Below are 17,169 nucleotides of genomic sequence, written 5' to 3'. Positions count from 1 at the left end.
GGAGTTGCAGGGTTTATTGGATAGTGTCGTTGAAAAAGCTGTCGGTACTTCCAGAACGTTAACGCGTATAAAGGAAGTAAAAGGACGACTTTGAAGAGAGGGGACGGAAATTAAAGAAGATGAAGAAGAGAAGGTCGAGAGATGACTTGGAACTAAACGTGAAGTAAAGTTAGTATTCAACAGGCAATGGGTGGTGCGTGAATGGTCTCTATCAGAGGTTGAATGAGGCCAAGAATGGCAAGCCAAGCCGGTCCTGAGTGTACGGCGCTTAGAGAAAGAGGAGGAACTGCAGACTGGGAACAAGAGAGAAATAATTCTGGCGTGGCCCAACCAAAATAAAGGAACTAGGAAGGAATAGTTTGACTCACGATAGAGAGATTTGGGGATCTGGAGATCAATTTAAAAGAACGGGAAGAGAGCCTGGGGAGGGAGCGAACTTAACAGATGAAGAGGGGAAAGAGTCGTGCTTAAAGGGCTGAGGAGGTTGGGTGTGTGCTAGGAAGTTGGCGGAAAGCACGACATAAAGAGGAAGCCCCTGGAGAGGATAAGAACCTTCAACACGGGAAACTCCTTCACGACGGAAGCAAGTTTGAACGGTTGGAGGATGAATGGACGAGGTTGAGATGGAGAGAGGTTTTGATGTCGGTGAGGGATGAGTTGGCGTGCAGGTTGTGGTCAGGTCATTGGGTTTGACCTTCTTTCGGCCTAGCGCGACAGACAGTACACGCCATTATTACATACAGTACGCACGACTCGTGCCAGACAAGAATATATTACGCACCTGACCATGCAAATTTCAAGCCCGTTACTTACAGTACACTCAGCCTCGCAGGTACCAAACAGGAGGCTGGCCGGACTGTGTCGGACTGTGTCGGACTGTGAAACAAGAGAGGCAAAAAGACAAGCCAAAAGGGACAAGCGATGGAATCGACCGGCTCATGACAAAAGGCGCGTATTTTCCATGTATTGTATTATGTATGTCTTACGCCCTACTCCGTACACTCATCCACTCATCCATTCATCCATCGCCAAAGCATACAAGCACTGTAACACCCATGCCACCTTCCGGGATTTCCATTTGAGGCTCGACATGCATAGCTTACTACTCCTCTCCAATATGGTACTCCGTAAGCACGATAGGATGTCTGGAGAGTGGAAAGGGGAACGGTTCTTCCATCCATCCATCCAAAAGCATGCATCAATGTGTGAGGGGAACCTGCTCGTCCGCCAATATAGCACACCTTTCTCCAATCAAGCTGGGACAAGGCCTCTCCTGCTTATACAGCGAGTTACAAGGAATACCTCTCCCACTCCGAAACAACAATACGGCTGGGCTGCGTCCGTCGCCTTGTGAAAATACCTCAGTGAGATGAGCAAGAAAAACCAAAAACCAAAATCACGAAAGGGCAAACGCCTCCCACAAGTCAGAGTCGTTGAAATACCTCACGCCCTGTGATTTAAGGGGCCTGCAGGCAGTGCTCTACCTCCCTGCTTCCTTAATTCGCTTAGAACTCGCGCTGCTCTCATCAAGCTTGAATTGGGTTGGTTCTCATCATCAAAAATGCTGCAGCGGAGACCAGAGCTGCCATTTGCACTCTGAACAGCGACTGCGACTTGCAGGCTGTTTCCAGTAGTTGGTGGGTCGATGGTGCCCAACAGCTCGCTTGGCGGGCCTTACATGCAGCCGGCCATTGAACTTGATCTCCAAATGGCAAGGTGACGAGTTTTTTTCCCCCCCGTCATCTAAAGCAAATCGGCTTCTAGATCACACATGGGCTTCCATTGGGCGGTTAGGGTGATAAAGATTCACAACCCATCAGACAGATGTGGTCTAAAAAAAAAAAAAAAAAACAATGGCGGCATCGAATTGAATTTGATGCTCAAAAACACTTCCACGGAAACCTACCAACAAAATGTTACGGCGTACCAATTGTTAAACTTAGATACGAGAATATCTTACTAGCCCATATTGGCAAATTCGTATATTTCTACTGGCCTTCGAAGCACAAAGTACAGTAAGCAAGCGAATACCGGGGTATACCGTATCATGGGGAATTGCCTTCTATGGTTTAGCGCAATCCTGATCGAGTTTAGCGCAACATTGCTGCTTTCTGGGCTATATAAACCCCCTCCTCCCGCCGCTCGAACATCCTCTCTCCATCGTCCCTATTTTCCCTTTCTTTCCTCATAATTCTCTTGTCTCGTGTGTGCCGTCCCATCCCTACCCCTTGGCCCCCACCGCTAGTGTCACCTGGCCCGGCTGTGCCGCAGCTGAAACTGTTCTCGACATGGTGACCATGTCAACTTCCCTTCTTCCCCGATGCAATTTCGCCTCAATCTACTGTCAAGTTGCCCACAACCATGCACAGACTGAACCCCGCCACTGGGATATCTGGTTTGCTCGGGACTGTGGCTGGCTGGTGTTTCCTGTTCACTTTGTTGATCTCATTTTCTTGTCGCATACACGACTAGCTATTGCTCTACATCCTATATTTGATGTTTTGGGGTTTGCACGCTATCAACGCTGTCAATCCCATCCTCTCTGTGCCTTGGTACTTGTTGTCCTTAACCCCCCCCCTTTCGCAATCGGTCGGCAAACCCAATGTTTCTCACCTGTGGTGCACGCTGGTGATGGGCGGCGTCCACTCGTTGAGATGGTACGCCAATGAAAAAAATGCCTCCGCATGGCAGAAACGGTATCTGCCTTGCTGCGCCGCAGACCATTACGCGTCAGGCCCTGACCAGGGTGCGGGGTCTGGAAGGTTGGTTGCAAGGGCGACATGTCCAGATGAAGAAATAAATCTCCCCAACGATTCAAGCCTCGCGGCGTGACCGATGCATGACGTGGACATGATCCAAACTGCCCCAGTGCGGATGAATTCTCGGTCACGCTATGTTTCCTCTTGACCAGCAGCAAGGATACTGACTCGACAAAGACGGATGTCCATTGGAAAAGGGACTTCAGCCTCAGCCTCCTGGTGCTAAAATCGACCAGGAGAGAAAGGGACGATGTGACAATGTGATGCGACGTCCGAGTTTCCCCATCTTCACAATCCGCACTTCGATGAATTAACGGACTGATCCCCTATTGGAAATTCGTGTTCATGCTATAAGGCCGTGCATTGGAGCGGCTGTGGTTGCATGACAATCATCTGGCACCCCTTCAGTCAGTGCTACAATTTAGGAAATAAAAAGCGAGAGGGATTACGATCTCCCCTTACTTTCTGCGTGGACGGCGGCTGGTATCGCAAGGTGGTAGGTGACACTCATTTTCCTGCCTTGTTTTACCAGGATTTGGCCGACCTCCCCTCCATGGCGCCAATGTTCCTGCACCATGGTGATCCTTCCTGCGGGGAAAATGTGATGGAAGCGAGCAGGTAGAATGGCATCAGCAGGATTTCTCTCATTCGCCCGTGTTGAGGTCGTCGTAAACATAAAAGGTGCCACCTTCCCGACCAAATTGTTGCTTTAAAAAATATCAGAGTACTACGAACACAGCAAGCGCACCTCATATCCCATCATTGCAAGCAGTAACTCCAACTCTCCACTGACAATGAAACCCTCTCTGCCGGAACATGCTGCGGCACGCGAGATTCCAGGTAGGTACAACAACCCTGAATTGTCGGTCCAAAATCTGATCAGCGTTCAAACAAGAATCCTTGGCAGCGAGCTTCTATGATCCCCAGAGGTCGCCTAGATCAAGTCCCCCGACTGTTGACCAACTTCTGTCACGATTTGTCCCCCGTGCCTTCCTCGCTCGGCCGACGGTGAACCTGGATCGTCACCGGACAACCCGATTGATCTGGATGATAGAACGGATGAAAAACACGACACGGAACCTCTCAGTGAAGATCGAGAAACATCACCCCTTGGAGGCGACACCGAGCGTGAGTGCGATAGTGAAACTGGTGATGGAAGGAACAGCGAGGCAACGTCAATTCGGGACTTAGAAGGGGAGTCGCAGATGCAGCCACAGCCGGGGTCATGCCCAACAGCACCCGCGCAGCCAGTACCAGAGCCAAAGGCGGTCACTGCAAGCGAACGTGAGTTTCCCTGATACTATATGGGCTGCAGAGGGCATATATTAATGAATACAGGAGGTCTTGACTGCGCTGGCAGCGACAAGGAGAATGTTGAACCATCTAGGCCGCGACGGTCCATCTCCGCCGCACTGCCGGATAACATCTCCGAGGACGGACCCTCGAAGGAAACCCATGCCACAGTCGGCGACTCTTTCACACACCACCTTGAGCCAGACACAAGCTCACCCCATATCCTGCTACATCGTGAGGCCAGGGAAGGACATCTTGAATTTCTCCCGTGGGCGCCCATATGGCGGTCGGAGGATGACATTGCGAAGGTACATCCAGATCAGCTCAAGCGATACAAGGAGAGGTTGGACGTCGGGCCCGCAAGAAGGGCGTCTCAGGCGAGAAAGCGAGCACGGTCCCCTTTTCCAGAGCCTAGGAGATCATCACGTCAGAAAAAGTCGCGGCAGTGCTAAATATAGGTTCGGTAGATAGAAGTTAGCGAATAACCCTTGTTTCATTGTTGTCTTGTATGCTTGTCTTGCCAGTATATCTGGATTGCAAAGTCAAGTGATTAGAACCTGTTTGGAATACTTCAAGTATAAAAACTCTAGCGGAGGAGTGGTGACCCGATTCGGTCACTGGTCAGATGATAAACCTCTTTCTGGCTTGTCCCACACCAGTACATTTGCAACAGAAGCAGCCCAAATACAACAATCCTCCAGAGACAAGATCACATACATCGAATTCCATATCATCGGAGCCCTGTCCCGGCCAAATATGCCCATGGCCTGGATCACACTCTTTCACACCAAAGGTGAAGTAAGGACCATCCAATTACGGGAACCTGCTTCAGTCAGTGCAAAATTGCGTCCTGAACCAATGTGAAACTCCCCTCAACAACCTGTAAACATCAAGCTGATGTTCGCAGTCCGTTTGACCACCTATGTTCAAAGTCGAATGCGTCGTGTGTAACTAGTGTAAGAGGTAATCGCGACTTTGCCATGGCACTCTCACGCTACGTCACGCCCTGAGCCTTACTCTCAGCTCGAAGCGTAGAAAACGTGGATGCTACTAAGCGAGAATATCAACAGCGTCTACAGCTACAGGTATTAGCGGAGGTCTTGAAAGGAGATATGGATGGCCAGGGGGGCAGCACTGTAGGTGGCGTTAGGTGAAATCGGAGTAGACAGCTGCACTTACGCACGTCCAGGAATCGTCCAAAGCAATGGTAGAGGCCAATGTACCGTCATTGAACCGTGTATATTCATCTACTCCCTTGGCTCTCCCAACCCTCTTCCTTGCCACAAAGAAGAGATGCGTCTCACGTGAAATCTTGCTCGAGAGCCAGAGAAATTCCGATGCATAATCCGCTGCACTTCCGGTTTGTTCAAGGCGCTGAAATTTGAATGACGGCCTAATGGGCTATCTGACATGATTGAATTATATCTCTAAATCACTGGTGTCTTAAATAACACTGTCTTAGCGTCATCATTGCACAGGCGAATGAAAATTATGTTTATGACAGAAAGAGCAGGTCCACCAATCATGACCAACGTGATCCCGACCAGATAGACAGCATTTGGTTTCAACTTCGCACCCCATTTTAAACCATAGCTCATGTGATAATGCCCTGCCTCTGCAAAGCTCGAACAAGGAATCCAAAAAGGATCATTCGAAAAGTGTGACCTTGTTGGCTGCTGTTGCCTTCTTCAAACCAGATGCCTTTTGCGAGTACAGGATTCTGGAGATGCTCAGCCATACCATAGAAGTTGAATATAAACATTTTGTCCCAATCGAAGATGGCGACGTCCGGGGCTCCAGTGTTCTGAGCATATTTCCTAGCTTGCTTTGACAGCCATACAGCATTGTTCGTGAAATGCGTGTAGTGCGGGTGTGTGCCGTAGGCTGAGTCCCACCATTGCTTTCGCATTGTTTTGGTCCGACACCGCGTCTTTGAAATCGCTCCAACGTAGCACTCGAGTGTTTTTGAATTCTAACACGGCAATGTTGGTCCATCCACTGCCATTCCAGTATATCCATCTGAGGTCCGTTCGACATCCACCGCCTTCACGCGCCTCGCTTCTGCAGAAAAGGCGACCAGAAGAAGGTACCAACCTCGCTTCTGCAGAAAAGGCGACCAGAAGAAGGTACCAATCGGCTAGTTGCGACATTAATAGGATGGAGGAGGTACTGGATAGAAGCACGAATGACATCTGACTCTGTATGAAGTAAATGGCTCTTTTCCACCTGAGGCATTCGCTCCTGAAGAGAAGATACATTGGCGGGAAGCCGATTTCCCGCAACCTGGAGAAGGATGCTTGCGTTCTCTAGCATGAAAGCTTTGGGAGCATCCATGCCAACTGTTGATTGAGCAGACGCCTGGATCGTGCGGTAAGTGGCATTGTTTGGGAGAGGTGAAATAGAAAGACTTGGAAGAGGTTCCCAGAAGGATTCAAGCACAGTTTGTTGCGGCATCCTGTGTCCTTATCGGGTAACCTCCAGAGTGCAAAATGACAGTAAGACTAAAGAGAAGCATCGCATATCCTAATGAGGAGCTGGGAAGGAAATATGTGATTAAAGTATCTCTATATACCTCCAAGCACCCGCCTGCCTAAAGTTAAGCCCCCAACCCCTCATGCTAGGTGCTAGCTCTTGCCGCGCCAACAACCTTCCCCGCCAGCTCTATCTAGTACCCCAATCCGGTTAGTCCAGGACTAGTGGGGCTAAAATACATGTTAAGTGCGAGCGAGCTGTTCATTTCATTTTGATGTCCACAACAGCAACTGCTGCTTTCTCAGACCTTTCTAATTTTCCAAATTTCCAATCTTGCAGCCATGACTTATCAACTGAGTGCTTCCTACTGTGCTAGATACAACAAGTCCAAGCCACCATTACCTTACTTTCCTGGGCAAGAGTTTTGCATCCACCCTCATACCGCAACAGGTGAGGTCGTCCTATCTTATGAGGGGCATCGGGAAAGGGAAAGTACGCATCCTGTGGATCGTTGCATACTTCATCCTCCATTGCCTGGATTGACTGGAAAGGGCACTATTCGACTAAAGGTTGTTGGACCTGTCAGAATAGGAGACCAACACAGTGCTCAACTTGTTACCGTCCACATGGTCGATAAGACTCCAGATATATCAGACTCGATACCAACTGATAAGTATCTAGTCGCTAAGCTCTACGATCCCCTTTACTTTGACCATGAGCAAGATGATGTGGATCCTTTTCGCTATACGGACCTAGCATACTCTCATGAAACCGCAGCCTACCGACTGCTTTATCCACTTGAAGGAACTGTCATTCCAAAATATTATGGGTCCTTTACACTTGAACTGCCAATTCCGAATAAAAAAACTTCGCGATCTATTCGGTTAATCCTTATCGAAAAAGTACCCGGGATCTCAATGCAACGTCTCAACCCAACCAACCATACGCGGTCAGAGCGTCAAAATATTTTGAAGGCAATTGTCGATGCAGAATCTATGCTGTATGCTCATGATATATTACATAGAGATATACACCCGAGGAATGTTCTTGTGCTGGATAGCGCTCATCGGCGTGTGGTACTCATTGACTTTGGATATTGCGGGATTGGTCGAACTCCTTCAAACAGCCCTGCCGAGTGGAAAGCCAAATACCTTCCTGGTGTTCCCATATCCCCATTGCTGCGATGGGATCAGGGTTGGGGCCGTCATGCGAATTTCCATGAATGGATTGACTGGGACTGGCAAACTTGGCTTGAGCACTGTTATGAATTCACGAGAGCATCCATAACGGAACACATGCGGTCGATTTGGCTTCCAAAAATACCGCCTATATCATCGCCTCCACGTCCGTCCGCATCTTCAGTGTGTTTCCCCGCACCTTTGCCGTTCTCCGGCTCCTAGAATTCCGACGTGCCCTTTTTTATCGACTAAAACAAGAAGAACAAATAAGCAGATGGCCGTGGTTTGGGCTTGAATATCGATGCATGCGTTTTGCCCAACTCCCTATGGTTTATGTGATATCATTTTTTTAACAGGATATGTGAAGAGGGAGGCTCAGTGGTGCCACCTTCATTTTTGGACAACTGTAGAGGATCACGGCACCTCATTATAAATCAAACCCACGTTTTAAGTGCGCGACATCCTCCCATCTTGACAGCCACTCTCCCTGCCCACCTACCCATGAAACGGACGGAATTCGAGCTGCCACCGGCACAGATCCATCTCCTGGTGAAGCTTCTGATTTGGCCCACCTCGGATGCTCTGGAAGACGAGTGGCGGCGACGCAATGAGGGGGTGGAGGCGGTGAGACGACTTCCTCGAAGGTGGGTCCCCTGCGAGGACGACCGAAGCGAACGATGCTGCCTGAGGACGCTCCCCACGAGGATTCTTCCCCCCCAAGAAGAAGATCAAGCAGTAGAGGAGCACATTGGCTCCGCACCGGGTCCTCTGACATGCTTTCAGGAGCAAAAAGCGGTCGTGCTCGATTCTTGTGCGCGGTGCTTGATACCGACTCGACCTTGTTCACTGCGAACCAATCATTTCATGCAACATGCGTTGTAGCCTGCCACCTTGACAATATCCCTGCGATACGCCGAGCGACCTCAAGTTCGCTATCCATCCCTGTATCCTTTCATGAGTCACCCATTTACAAGTAACATCGCAGGACATACCACCCCTGCGACATGAGTGTACTTTGTGCCCTTTTTCATAAATCTGTGGGAGATGTTGAGCTCGGAGGAGGGTGTTGTTGGTCTCTTGGCATTTTTAGTGCAGTGTGCTCAAAAATGACCCAAGCAATTATGTATTTAGTCCCAAGTGATAAAGCAGGGGTTATACGTGGCGCTGGATAATTGGACAAGGCTGACTATGCGGAATAATTAACCGCGGAGGAGCGCCATCCCAACCAAAGCAAATCTCAGCGACCCGGAAAGTATCTGAGTGAAGTGGATCTAACTTACCTAACCAGTCAGTCTAGTGCCAAGGGTACAGCACCTATATAAATTGAGAACTAGATCTTGCTTCAGTAGATGACCTGCGGGGCTTTACCGATTGCTTTAGCCGAACTAGAAGGGAAAAGGCTGTACGAATATGGAACATATTGTATTATTTTTATGTGGATTCAAACAGGCCTAAACCCGGGTTTCGAGAGTTATGCGAAGAAACTCCGATCAATATTATGCTATTCTTGTGACTTTGATCAACCCCAAAAAGGGAAGCTGCCCTGGTTGTTATGGTTTCCATCTGTGCATGACAAGCCCTATTTATCATCAATTCAGACACCGAGTAGTCTTATTACCCGCTGCATCACCTTGAACAATGGAGCCAACTCTCTGCTTCTTGGCATGTCTGCTAAGAATATGAGAATCTCTTCCGCCTTCTTCGGTTGTATCCGCGAAGCTCCATTGCGCGTCTTGGTACTCTGTTTCGTCAGATAATGTCGATACATCAGAGCCGTCCAAGGTAAGGGCTGCCTCGGAAGCTATCTGGCACCGAGAGGTAGAATGGAGAAGTTGAGATTGAGCCTCTAAGTGCCTTTCATTTGTTGTCCTTATAAATTCGTCCCTCTTTTCCTTTGCCCAGTCTCGAGCATTTCGATATGCACATGCTCCTTGCCGAAACGTTTCCAGGTTCCCAGTCATGCCCCAAGTATTGAGTTGGGTCATAATATATTCAGGGCGACGGCCTGGGCCTTCGGGCTTGATGAGATGAGTTGTGTATAGCTTGAGTGTACTGCCATGATAAGTCGACGTAAGAGTGTAAGCATTATTGTCGTAAGTTGATCCGTCTTGTTGGTATGACTGGAGAGCGTGCATTCCCCGAGCTCCTAGTGCGCCGTCATAACATGCCTGCCGTGTAGCCACAGCCAAGGATCCATCAGGGCCTTTTGCTTCCAAAAAGAAATTTGGAACCATTGGAAGATCATCCTGTGTTGCGGGAATGATATGGTCGCTAAGTTCGCTGCGGATTTGACGATCAAGCTGTTCAGGACGCGCACCGTAGAAGTGATCTGGCTTGGCCTGAGCCAGTGTACCATCAGTTAAGGGGGCAAGATTTCCAAGAGGATATCCCCCTCCGGCGCATTTGGGATCATCAACATCACCTTCGATGATAGGAATCACTGACGTTGTGACCGGTTGTTCTTTAGATGCGTGGGTATCTGCTCGTTTGAATTTCCGGAAATGTTCATCAGAGAACTTCGATGGGGAAAGGGAGGGTCGGGGTCGAGCTAATGTTTCATTGATCTCCTTCCAGTTATTTGGCATTGCTGGTATTCGACCATCGGGATATTCATATCCGTCAGGGTAAACGCCATGGTCAATCAGATTCTGCTGGAAGTTACGATTATAGGGTGTAGTGCTCGTGGACTTGGTGGTATCCCTCGTATCTGCGCCTGTTGATGGAGAACCTGCGCGTCGCTTTCTACTCCGAGACCTTGAGCTCATTGCCTTTTCGAGGAAGTTTTCCGGTTTAGGATACTGGGCTATATTATCAGCAATGATGTATTTGCATGGATTTGTAGTTACATACATTTCTAAGGTCAGTTAGGTCAGGTCCTCCCAATCTGGAAGCCCTCTTTATCTGCTTTGAACAAGCGGGTACACAATCACGGAGAAAGACCGGAGCAAACTGAAAAGAATTACAGCGCTTTTTCAGCTCGGTGTGAAATCGTCGAGTGATAGGTCTATGATGGTTCTTGGGTGGTTTCGGAAGGCTGTTTCTTCGATCCAACTCCTCTAATGCATCTTTGGTTAACCAAATCTTTGACAGGTTATCCCAATATGCTGATGCCGACGACGCGTCGAACTTCTGCCTTTTCCGAAATCGCGACCTGTCGGATGGATGGGGCTCAGGATACTGACGCTTGCGAGACTGGTTGGAGGTCGCTGAACTAGGCATATGGCTATAAATTTTTAGCTCCTTTATCATGCCAGTATGCGTCGAGAGCAGAAATGTGCAGAGGTTCTTATAATAAACTGCTGGGAAGAGAATTATATTTCGGGCGCGTAGTTCGTTCTTGAAACAAGGGCAGCATCAGTCTCGCGCTGTCGATTGGAGCTCACTGCTTTGACATGTTTCGGAGTTAGCAAGAGAAAATATTAGCAATCCCCAACCCCAACCCAATGGCCCAATCAAAGTTCCTCCATATGCCCAAAATACCACCATTTAGTGTTTTAGCTATATCATGTGACATCTTATGCCAAATCCCGCATTTTCCGGTGTCCTATATCACTGGGGGGGCTGCGAAGTCCGACTCTGCCACCTCCTCGTGGTGCAGCCTGGTAACATCACTTAGGTGATGGCCAAGAGCAGAGCGGCTATTGTGGGCTTCTCGTGAGCCCACGAACTCCCTAAGGACCGACACGAGTGCCGCGTTGACCTGAGTAGTTGGTCGAGCTTTCTGCCATACGCAAGAGAGCTCCCCTTCCCACGTTCCACGAATAGATATTGACGCCTCTTGACCATCTTCACTATCGGTCGACAGTACAATGCCTCCAGGAGCCAATTTGTCAGTCCTCCATCCGCCGACACCTCCCCTTCGCCTCTAATCCTCGTCCCACGGCCCACGGCCTCCGCCACCCTCTCGCACTGCGGACGGTGAAGAAGCATGCGATCGAGGCAACTTACGCGCTCGGAAACACGGTGGTTATAATCTACGAAGATCAGGAACGACTCCCAACACCCCAGATTGCGAGAATGCTTGTGAGAATGCTGTGTGACACAAATTTTTGTTATAGCAGGCCTGACCTGCACCCATATATGAGCCTCGAGATCAAACTTTTCTATTGTACAGTACATAAAGAGTATAGCGCATAGCCCTGCATAGCCATTAGGCTGAAAAGGGAATGGATTTTCTCTCTCTCTCTCTCTCTTATCACTGGGGATGCAAACAGTTCCTTGACAGGTCCGGCACCAATCTGGCCCACCCATTTCGCCCCTTTCATCAAGACCCTGTGTCGGGAAAGAATCCCAGATCAAGCACATTAGCCGAATGACGCAGCTTCATTTGGTCCTACCCATGCGCTGGTGCCTAACGACAGCAAACAGCGGCATTACGGGCGCTCTGGTTGGTCTGCTCCTTTCTTAGATTTTGGGACTTCCCATCCTGGCTTTGGGACTTCCCAGCTGTGGTCCAGCTAGCTTGCTCCACTTGATTCGCTCAAGTGGCATGTGCTTGAGCTGCTGACGTGGTAACGGATGCCCTTCCGCTCTCCCGTGCCGAGAAGCTCCCGTACAAGTTTCTGTTATGATTGGCCTGTTCGAGACGCTTCCAAAGCTTCCCGATAACATAATTTGGGCTACCCACCCACACCCAGTACATTCAATCGCCAGCAAAGCGTTCATCGGACGCTCCCTACTTCCGTTTATTGCTCTGGATGATCAAACCGAACTTCTACAATTCAAGATTTCGAGCGACAATGTCTCCTCAAGCTGACAGCGAGTGGCCGTGCCCTCACTGTGCTTTGACTTTCTCCTCTCGGACAGATGTGCAGAGTCACCTTCGACCCGACAAGGTTGATTACCCCTAATTACTGGCCATCAATTCTCTGGGCTTACTTTTAGAAGCAGCGGATATTCAATCTTATAGCTCAGCTAGCAAATGCTCTATACACTCCGAGCTGTCGGGATACTTATGTTACGAAGGAACGAAAAAACTGCGAGGCAGGCAGCAGTAATAGCCCTCAACCGACGCCGAAATCCCAAGTCCCAGACCGGGGCGCGCTTCGGCTCTGCCCTCATCGTGATTGCGTCCAGAAAAGTACACCCTTCAGCAAAAGGCAGCATATGGTTCGGCACTATCACTCACGTAAGTCATCATTTTATATCACGAGAAAAGCTGTTAATAAAAGAAGATGTCGCTTGCAACGTACGTTGCGGTTGCGGCGCTTTATTTTATAGCGTTGGTCGTTTTGAAGGCCACCTACGGCATTGTCCAGCAATGCAAGAAACAGGGAGTCCTCGTCACATGCAGACACTGGGCTTGAGAAAACATCTGTCCAAGCTGGCTATGGATGACTTGCTTCAAAGTGAGCGAAGTCAAGTTGCTTCTATTTGTGAGTCCATTCAACAGTAATTTTTCATTATATTCTAACCGTATGTAGTGTCTCGCCCAACCTCCCCAGGTAAAATTGAGGTACATAATTCCAAAGGGAGGAAACGGCGGCGCCCCAATGCCAGAATACCGAAACCATCGATGGCGGCACCGGATATACAGATTGCGTCGACTCTTCAACCAAGTTCTCCTTCAAATGACAGCGAGGATCACCTTTCTGAAGAGCCTAATGGTAAATGTGGATCGTTTTCGATTATGCCATCCCAATACCCTGCCTTGCTTTCTCCATTTCCTCCTCGCAATTCAAGCCCGGAATCTCTCGTGGAACCGAATATTTCAATTGAAGAGGCAGCTGTTGAGCCCGCGACGCTGTCATCAACTACGTCAGGGGAAGGCTCAACTTTACCACGTACGGTACAACCCAGCGATGGGGATGGAAGTTTCACATTACCTGGAACGATGCAGTTGGAGGCCCCAGCGGACCTTCAGACTCTGTCAGTTGGCGATGTCGATTGGGATAAATTCTTTGCGAGTACTAGTGTAGGGAGGCAGCAGGAAAATATGGATACTGGTACTGGAGACACAACGGAAATAATCTTCCAATCAGGTTTCGATCATGCTTTCGTTGAATTCTATGCGAACAAAAATGTTGAAATGCAAGCCTGGGCAGATTTTAGTTCATCATTGGGCTTTGAGTGAATCAGAGTGTTTCGCTGAATACTATTTAATAATGCAAAGACTTGAAAATACATTTGAAAGTCTGAACAGCCTCTTGACATAGATCATATTTTATATTCTTGTCAGTACGCCAGTAAAATGCAGGAACCTCCACTGTCTTTATGTTTCACCGGAGAATCCTGCCGTGCTAGGTTTGCATCAATGATAGCAACAATACCATCTTCCTGGGGAACTTCCGCTATAGAAACCACAGGGGATTTCCCGCCTCCAGGCCCTTCCCTATGAGACCCTAAACACAAGAGCGGAAATCCAGAACCCGATTTAACCACAATTAACACGGCGAATAGCCCTTGTCCAACAGGAGGTTTAAAAATGGCTGACGGATCGGGGAACTCGTGGAAGTAGACGAAACGACGATGAAGGCAAGGCTTATCCTTGACTGATGATATCTTAGGTTTGAGGTTCTATCCTTCAATCAGTCCCGTTTCTTAGGTTTTCATGTTTCCAGCTTACCGTTTCGAAATCATTAAAGATGGCATCGCAGTCACTATTCCACTCCAGTTGACTGTGCCGGTGAACTATGCGCGAGACCTTCTTTGATTGTAAATGCGTCTGCAGCTTCTCGATGAGCTTCGAGGAAATCTTTCCTACAACGACGAAGCCGAACCTACTCAGGTCACTATCGAGGTTGTTTTGGGTGAGGGACATGACTTCTTGTATGAGAAAATCGATCGTTTCAAATGAAGGCGTGTGGTGATGTGACGGAAAAGGTGATCTTGGAGCTTCTACCCCGCCGAAGAACACAGTTAGATTTAAAGGCTAGACGTCAGGCAGCGATGCACCGTCAGAGCGAACGCCCCACCATGTTTGAAATATTGATCATCCTAGCCATATGACATATTTGGTGCCCAAGCAGTCAACTGAAGAACTTTTTTCCACCCAGTGAAGCTGCCAGAACCATGATTTGCTTTTCGCGATACTGACTGTGCCTACCGACGATAATACATTTTACCATGATGCTAGAATTTCACCATGTTTCATCGTGAGCTTCACTCTATCTTGAGCCTTGCTTGGGATATCCCAAAATCTGCATATTACAAAGTTTTCCTCTCAGGGTTTTCCCTAACATTGTTGGGAAGTCCCCTTTCTGCAGGACTCCTTTCCCCAGCGCAGGTTTTTCCGAGGGGTTTTCCCATGCAATGGGTTATCCCACTGCTGCACGCTACGAAAATTCTCGCTCTCAATCGTCTTCAGAAGCAGCAACTCTTCGTCCTGCTCGGCCGCACGGGGTTCAAGGGATAACAAACCCGGCATCGAGTTTGTCTTCCCCTGAGCTGTCTACCAATCGAACGTCCCACCTTCTCAACGACCGTCCCCTTTTGTGCTTCGACGTCGCAGTGGAGGCAGGAACACAAGATCAGACGTGGATATCTAGAGCGTATAGCGCAGTGCCTAGGATGTTCTAGGCCGGTATGGACAACATATCCTACATAGATATACGCAGAGACGGTTCGCTCTACTCAGTGAATGAACAGCATATAAGGACGCAAGATCTCCTCCGAATCCTGAGGCAATGAATTGACTTGATCAAGGAAACCCAGCAAAACTATTTTTCCATTCCAATATCCGCGAGCCATTACATGTTACCGCTATATCATTATCGATGACAATGTCCAAACCCACCAAGTCTAACAGCACCAAAGTTCCTCGCCCTTCTTCTCTTCCTCCCCCTCAAACACCTCCAAATAGCCCCAACAATGAAGACCCGCAGCAGCACGTTACAATGGAACAGCTGCAACAAATTTTCATGGCTGCTCTTCGCCAAGCCAAGCAGCCATCAGAGTCTTCGGAGCCGATTGGAGATGTCAAATCAGAGAAATGCAAGGATAAAGGAGGCAACGAGGTGAAAGCTCGAGCATCAAAGCTTGAATATAAAGAAGTCCATGAAGTGTACGTCCCATCATCCAGGACTCTCATCCTCCTTATGCTCACTGCCAGCTAGGTGGGACAAGGACAACTCGAAGTATAAGATTGTGGAATCCGTGGGAGAGGACAAGGTCCTTGATGATCTTGACCAGTATGTATTTGTTGCCCGGAAGCAGCTAGGTAGGAACACGATCTCAACTTCTCTCACGCTTAATAACTGACAACATATCAGACAGGATGACCAAGGAAACTAAGACCTTTGTCGATATTAAGTCGAAGGTGTTGCTTGAAGTTCTGCGAGAAATTGTGAGAGATGTTAGGGCTATCAGCTTGCGCGAGGATAAGCCTTCGGTATTGTTTCGTCCTCCAACTCAATCTCGTTGAAGAAGTTACTAATCCAATATCAGGTTGAGCGCAACTTCCTGTACAATTTCCTTCCCGACCTCGAGAAGTACATTTCTAAGAAAGGAAGGAACCACGGAGACACACGTTCGAAGCATGTGGATCTGCTCATCGGGTATATCAAGGAAACCTATGCCTCCACAACCCAGAGCCTTTTGCCACTTCTGAACAGGAGAGAGATCACCTACGACCTGCTTTGGACCATCTTCAAACCAGGGATCTTCGTATACAGTACCTGCCCAGGGACAGGCAAGCCTCGATGTGTTATATTTGATGCCGGAGAAGAGAAAACGAAAATGAACGGGATCAAATACTTCAGCTTAGATTGTCGCTATCTGGATTTTGACGGTGAGGTATTCGGCGAAGCCGGTACCCAGCTGGAGGTGGTCCGGTTCCATGGACCCAGGCCCATTCACGATCTCGAGGCGTTCCCCCTTGACCATCACCCAAACAAATCAGATGCCATGAAATCTCTCATCGACTGCGGTCGCAAATTTTGCGACCTGAAGGGGCAGCACATTCGCCACTGCCGCGGTCGTGCCTTCGTCCAAGTCCGGGGAGAAATTGTCCAGAACTCCATCAACAGCCGTATCATGGTGGACCCGGCCTTCTTTCGCCAGATGAATCCGAACTACACCAGACCGCGGATCAACCAGCGGAGTGAATTATACGTGGACGGTAACGGCTCCGCCAGTCTTGATGTGTTTTTTGATAATCAAGATCAACGCATGAGAGAACAGGTGAAAAGCAATGGTGTGAATCCATCCGAGATGAAGGATGTGGACTTTCTTATTTGCTGTCCAACGGTTTTAGGATACTGTTTCAGCGAGAACAGCTGGAGTAAGTGAAACTCGCTTTGACTAGTGTTCTCGCTAACCTTTGGATGCAGTGGAGTTTGCGGTCGCCGATCTCGATCAAGTTCAATGGTCATCCGCGCCCTTCGAAAACCTCCGGATTCCCAGTCAGCAAAGGGACACGCTCTTAGCTCTGGCAAAGACTCGTTTAGGCCTAGTACCTAGCATCCTCTTTGACGATTTCGTTACGGGCAAAGGGCGTGTCTCAACGTGCTCCTGTAGTAAGTGACTGC

At 48.8% G+C, this 17,169-nt stretch overlaps 5 protein-coding genes across 5 annotated transcripts; 2 read left to right on the top strand and 3 right to left on the bottom strand.

Annotated features, from left to right (window-relative positions):
- Window positions 1-234: 234 nt before the first annotated feature.
- HCAG_05360 (predicted protein) lies at window positions 235-1,354 on the top strand (the record flags this gene model as incomplete). The annotated part of the gene is made up of 4 exons (XM_001539843.1): window positions 235-257; window positions 474-645; window positions 833-975; window positions 1,141-1,354. The coding sequence occupies 4 exons, from the start codon at window positions 235-237 to the stop codon at window positions 1,352-1,354; spliced, it is 552 nt and encodes a 183-aa protein (XP_001539893.1).
- A 3,748-nt stretch (window positions 1,355-5,102) lies between these two features.
- HCAG_05359 (predicted protein) lies at window positions 5,103-5,961 on the bottom strand (the record flags this gene model as incomplete). Its single annotated transcript, XM_001539842.1, has 3 exons — window positions 5,103-5,186; window positions 5,232-5,445; window positions 5,747-5,961. The coding sequence occupies 3 exons, from the start codon at window positions 5,959-5,961 to the stop codon at window positions 5,103-5,105; spliced, it is 513 nt and encodes a 170-aa protein (XP_001539892.1).
- Window positions 5,962-7,642: 1,681 nt separating this feature from the next.
- Window positions 7,643-11,953, bottom strand: HCAG_05358 (predicted protein; the record flags this gene model as incomplete). The annotated part of the gene is made up of 7 exons (XM_001539841.1): window positions 7,643-7,850; window positions 7,902-7,950; window positions 8,147-8,548; window positions 8,929-8,958; window positions 9,321-10,505; window positions 10,830-10,925; window positions 11,371-11,953. The coding sequence occupies 7 exons, from the start codon at window positions 11,951-11,953 to the stop codon at window positions 7,643-7,645; spliced, it is 2,553 nt and encodes an 850-aa protein (XP_001539891.1).
- A 2,132-nt stretch (window positions 11,954-14,085) lies between these two features.
- HCAG_05357 (predicted protein) lies at window positions 14,086-14,462 on the bottom strand (the record flags this gene model as incomplete). The annotated part of the gene is made up of 2 exons (XM_001539840.1): window positions 14,086-14,193; window positions 14,268-14,462. The coding sequence occupies 2 exons, from the start codon at window positions 14,460-14,462 to the stop codon at window positions 14,086-14,088; spliced, it is 303 nt and encodes a 100-aa protein (XP_001539890.1).
- A 961-nt stretch (window positions 14,463-15,423) lies between these two features.
- Window positions 15,424-17,165, top strand: HCAG_05356 (predicted protein; the record flags this gene model as incomplete). The annotated part of the gene is made up of 5 exons (XM_001539839.1): window positions 15,424-15,704; window positions 15,757-15,831; window positions 15,917-16,031; window positions 16,088-16,922; window positions 16,972-17,165. The coding sequence occupies 5 exons, from the start codon at window positions 15,424-15,426 to the stop codon at window positions 17,163-17,165; spliced, it is 1,500 nt and encodes a 499-aa protein (XP_001539889.1).
- Between the last annotated feature and the right edge of the window lie 4 nt (window positions 17,166-17,169).

The sequence above is a fragment of the Histoplasma capsulatum genome, genomic scaffold, assembly GCF_000149585.1.
Source record: "Histoplasma capsulatum NAm1 scaffold_5 genomic scaffold, whole genome shotgun sequence".
Taxonomy (NCBI): domain Eukaryota; kingdom Fungi; phylum Ascomycota; class Eurotiomycetes; order Onygenales; family Ajellomycetaceae; genus Histoplasma; species Histoplasma mississippiense.
Note: the sequence above shows the minus strand (reverse complement) of the source record. Positions and strands in the feature narration are given on the sequence as shown.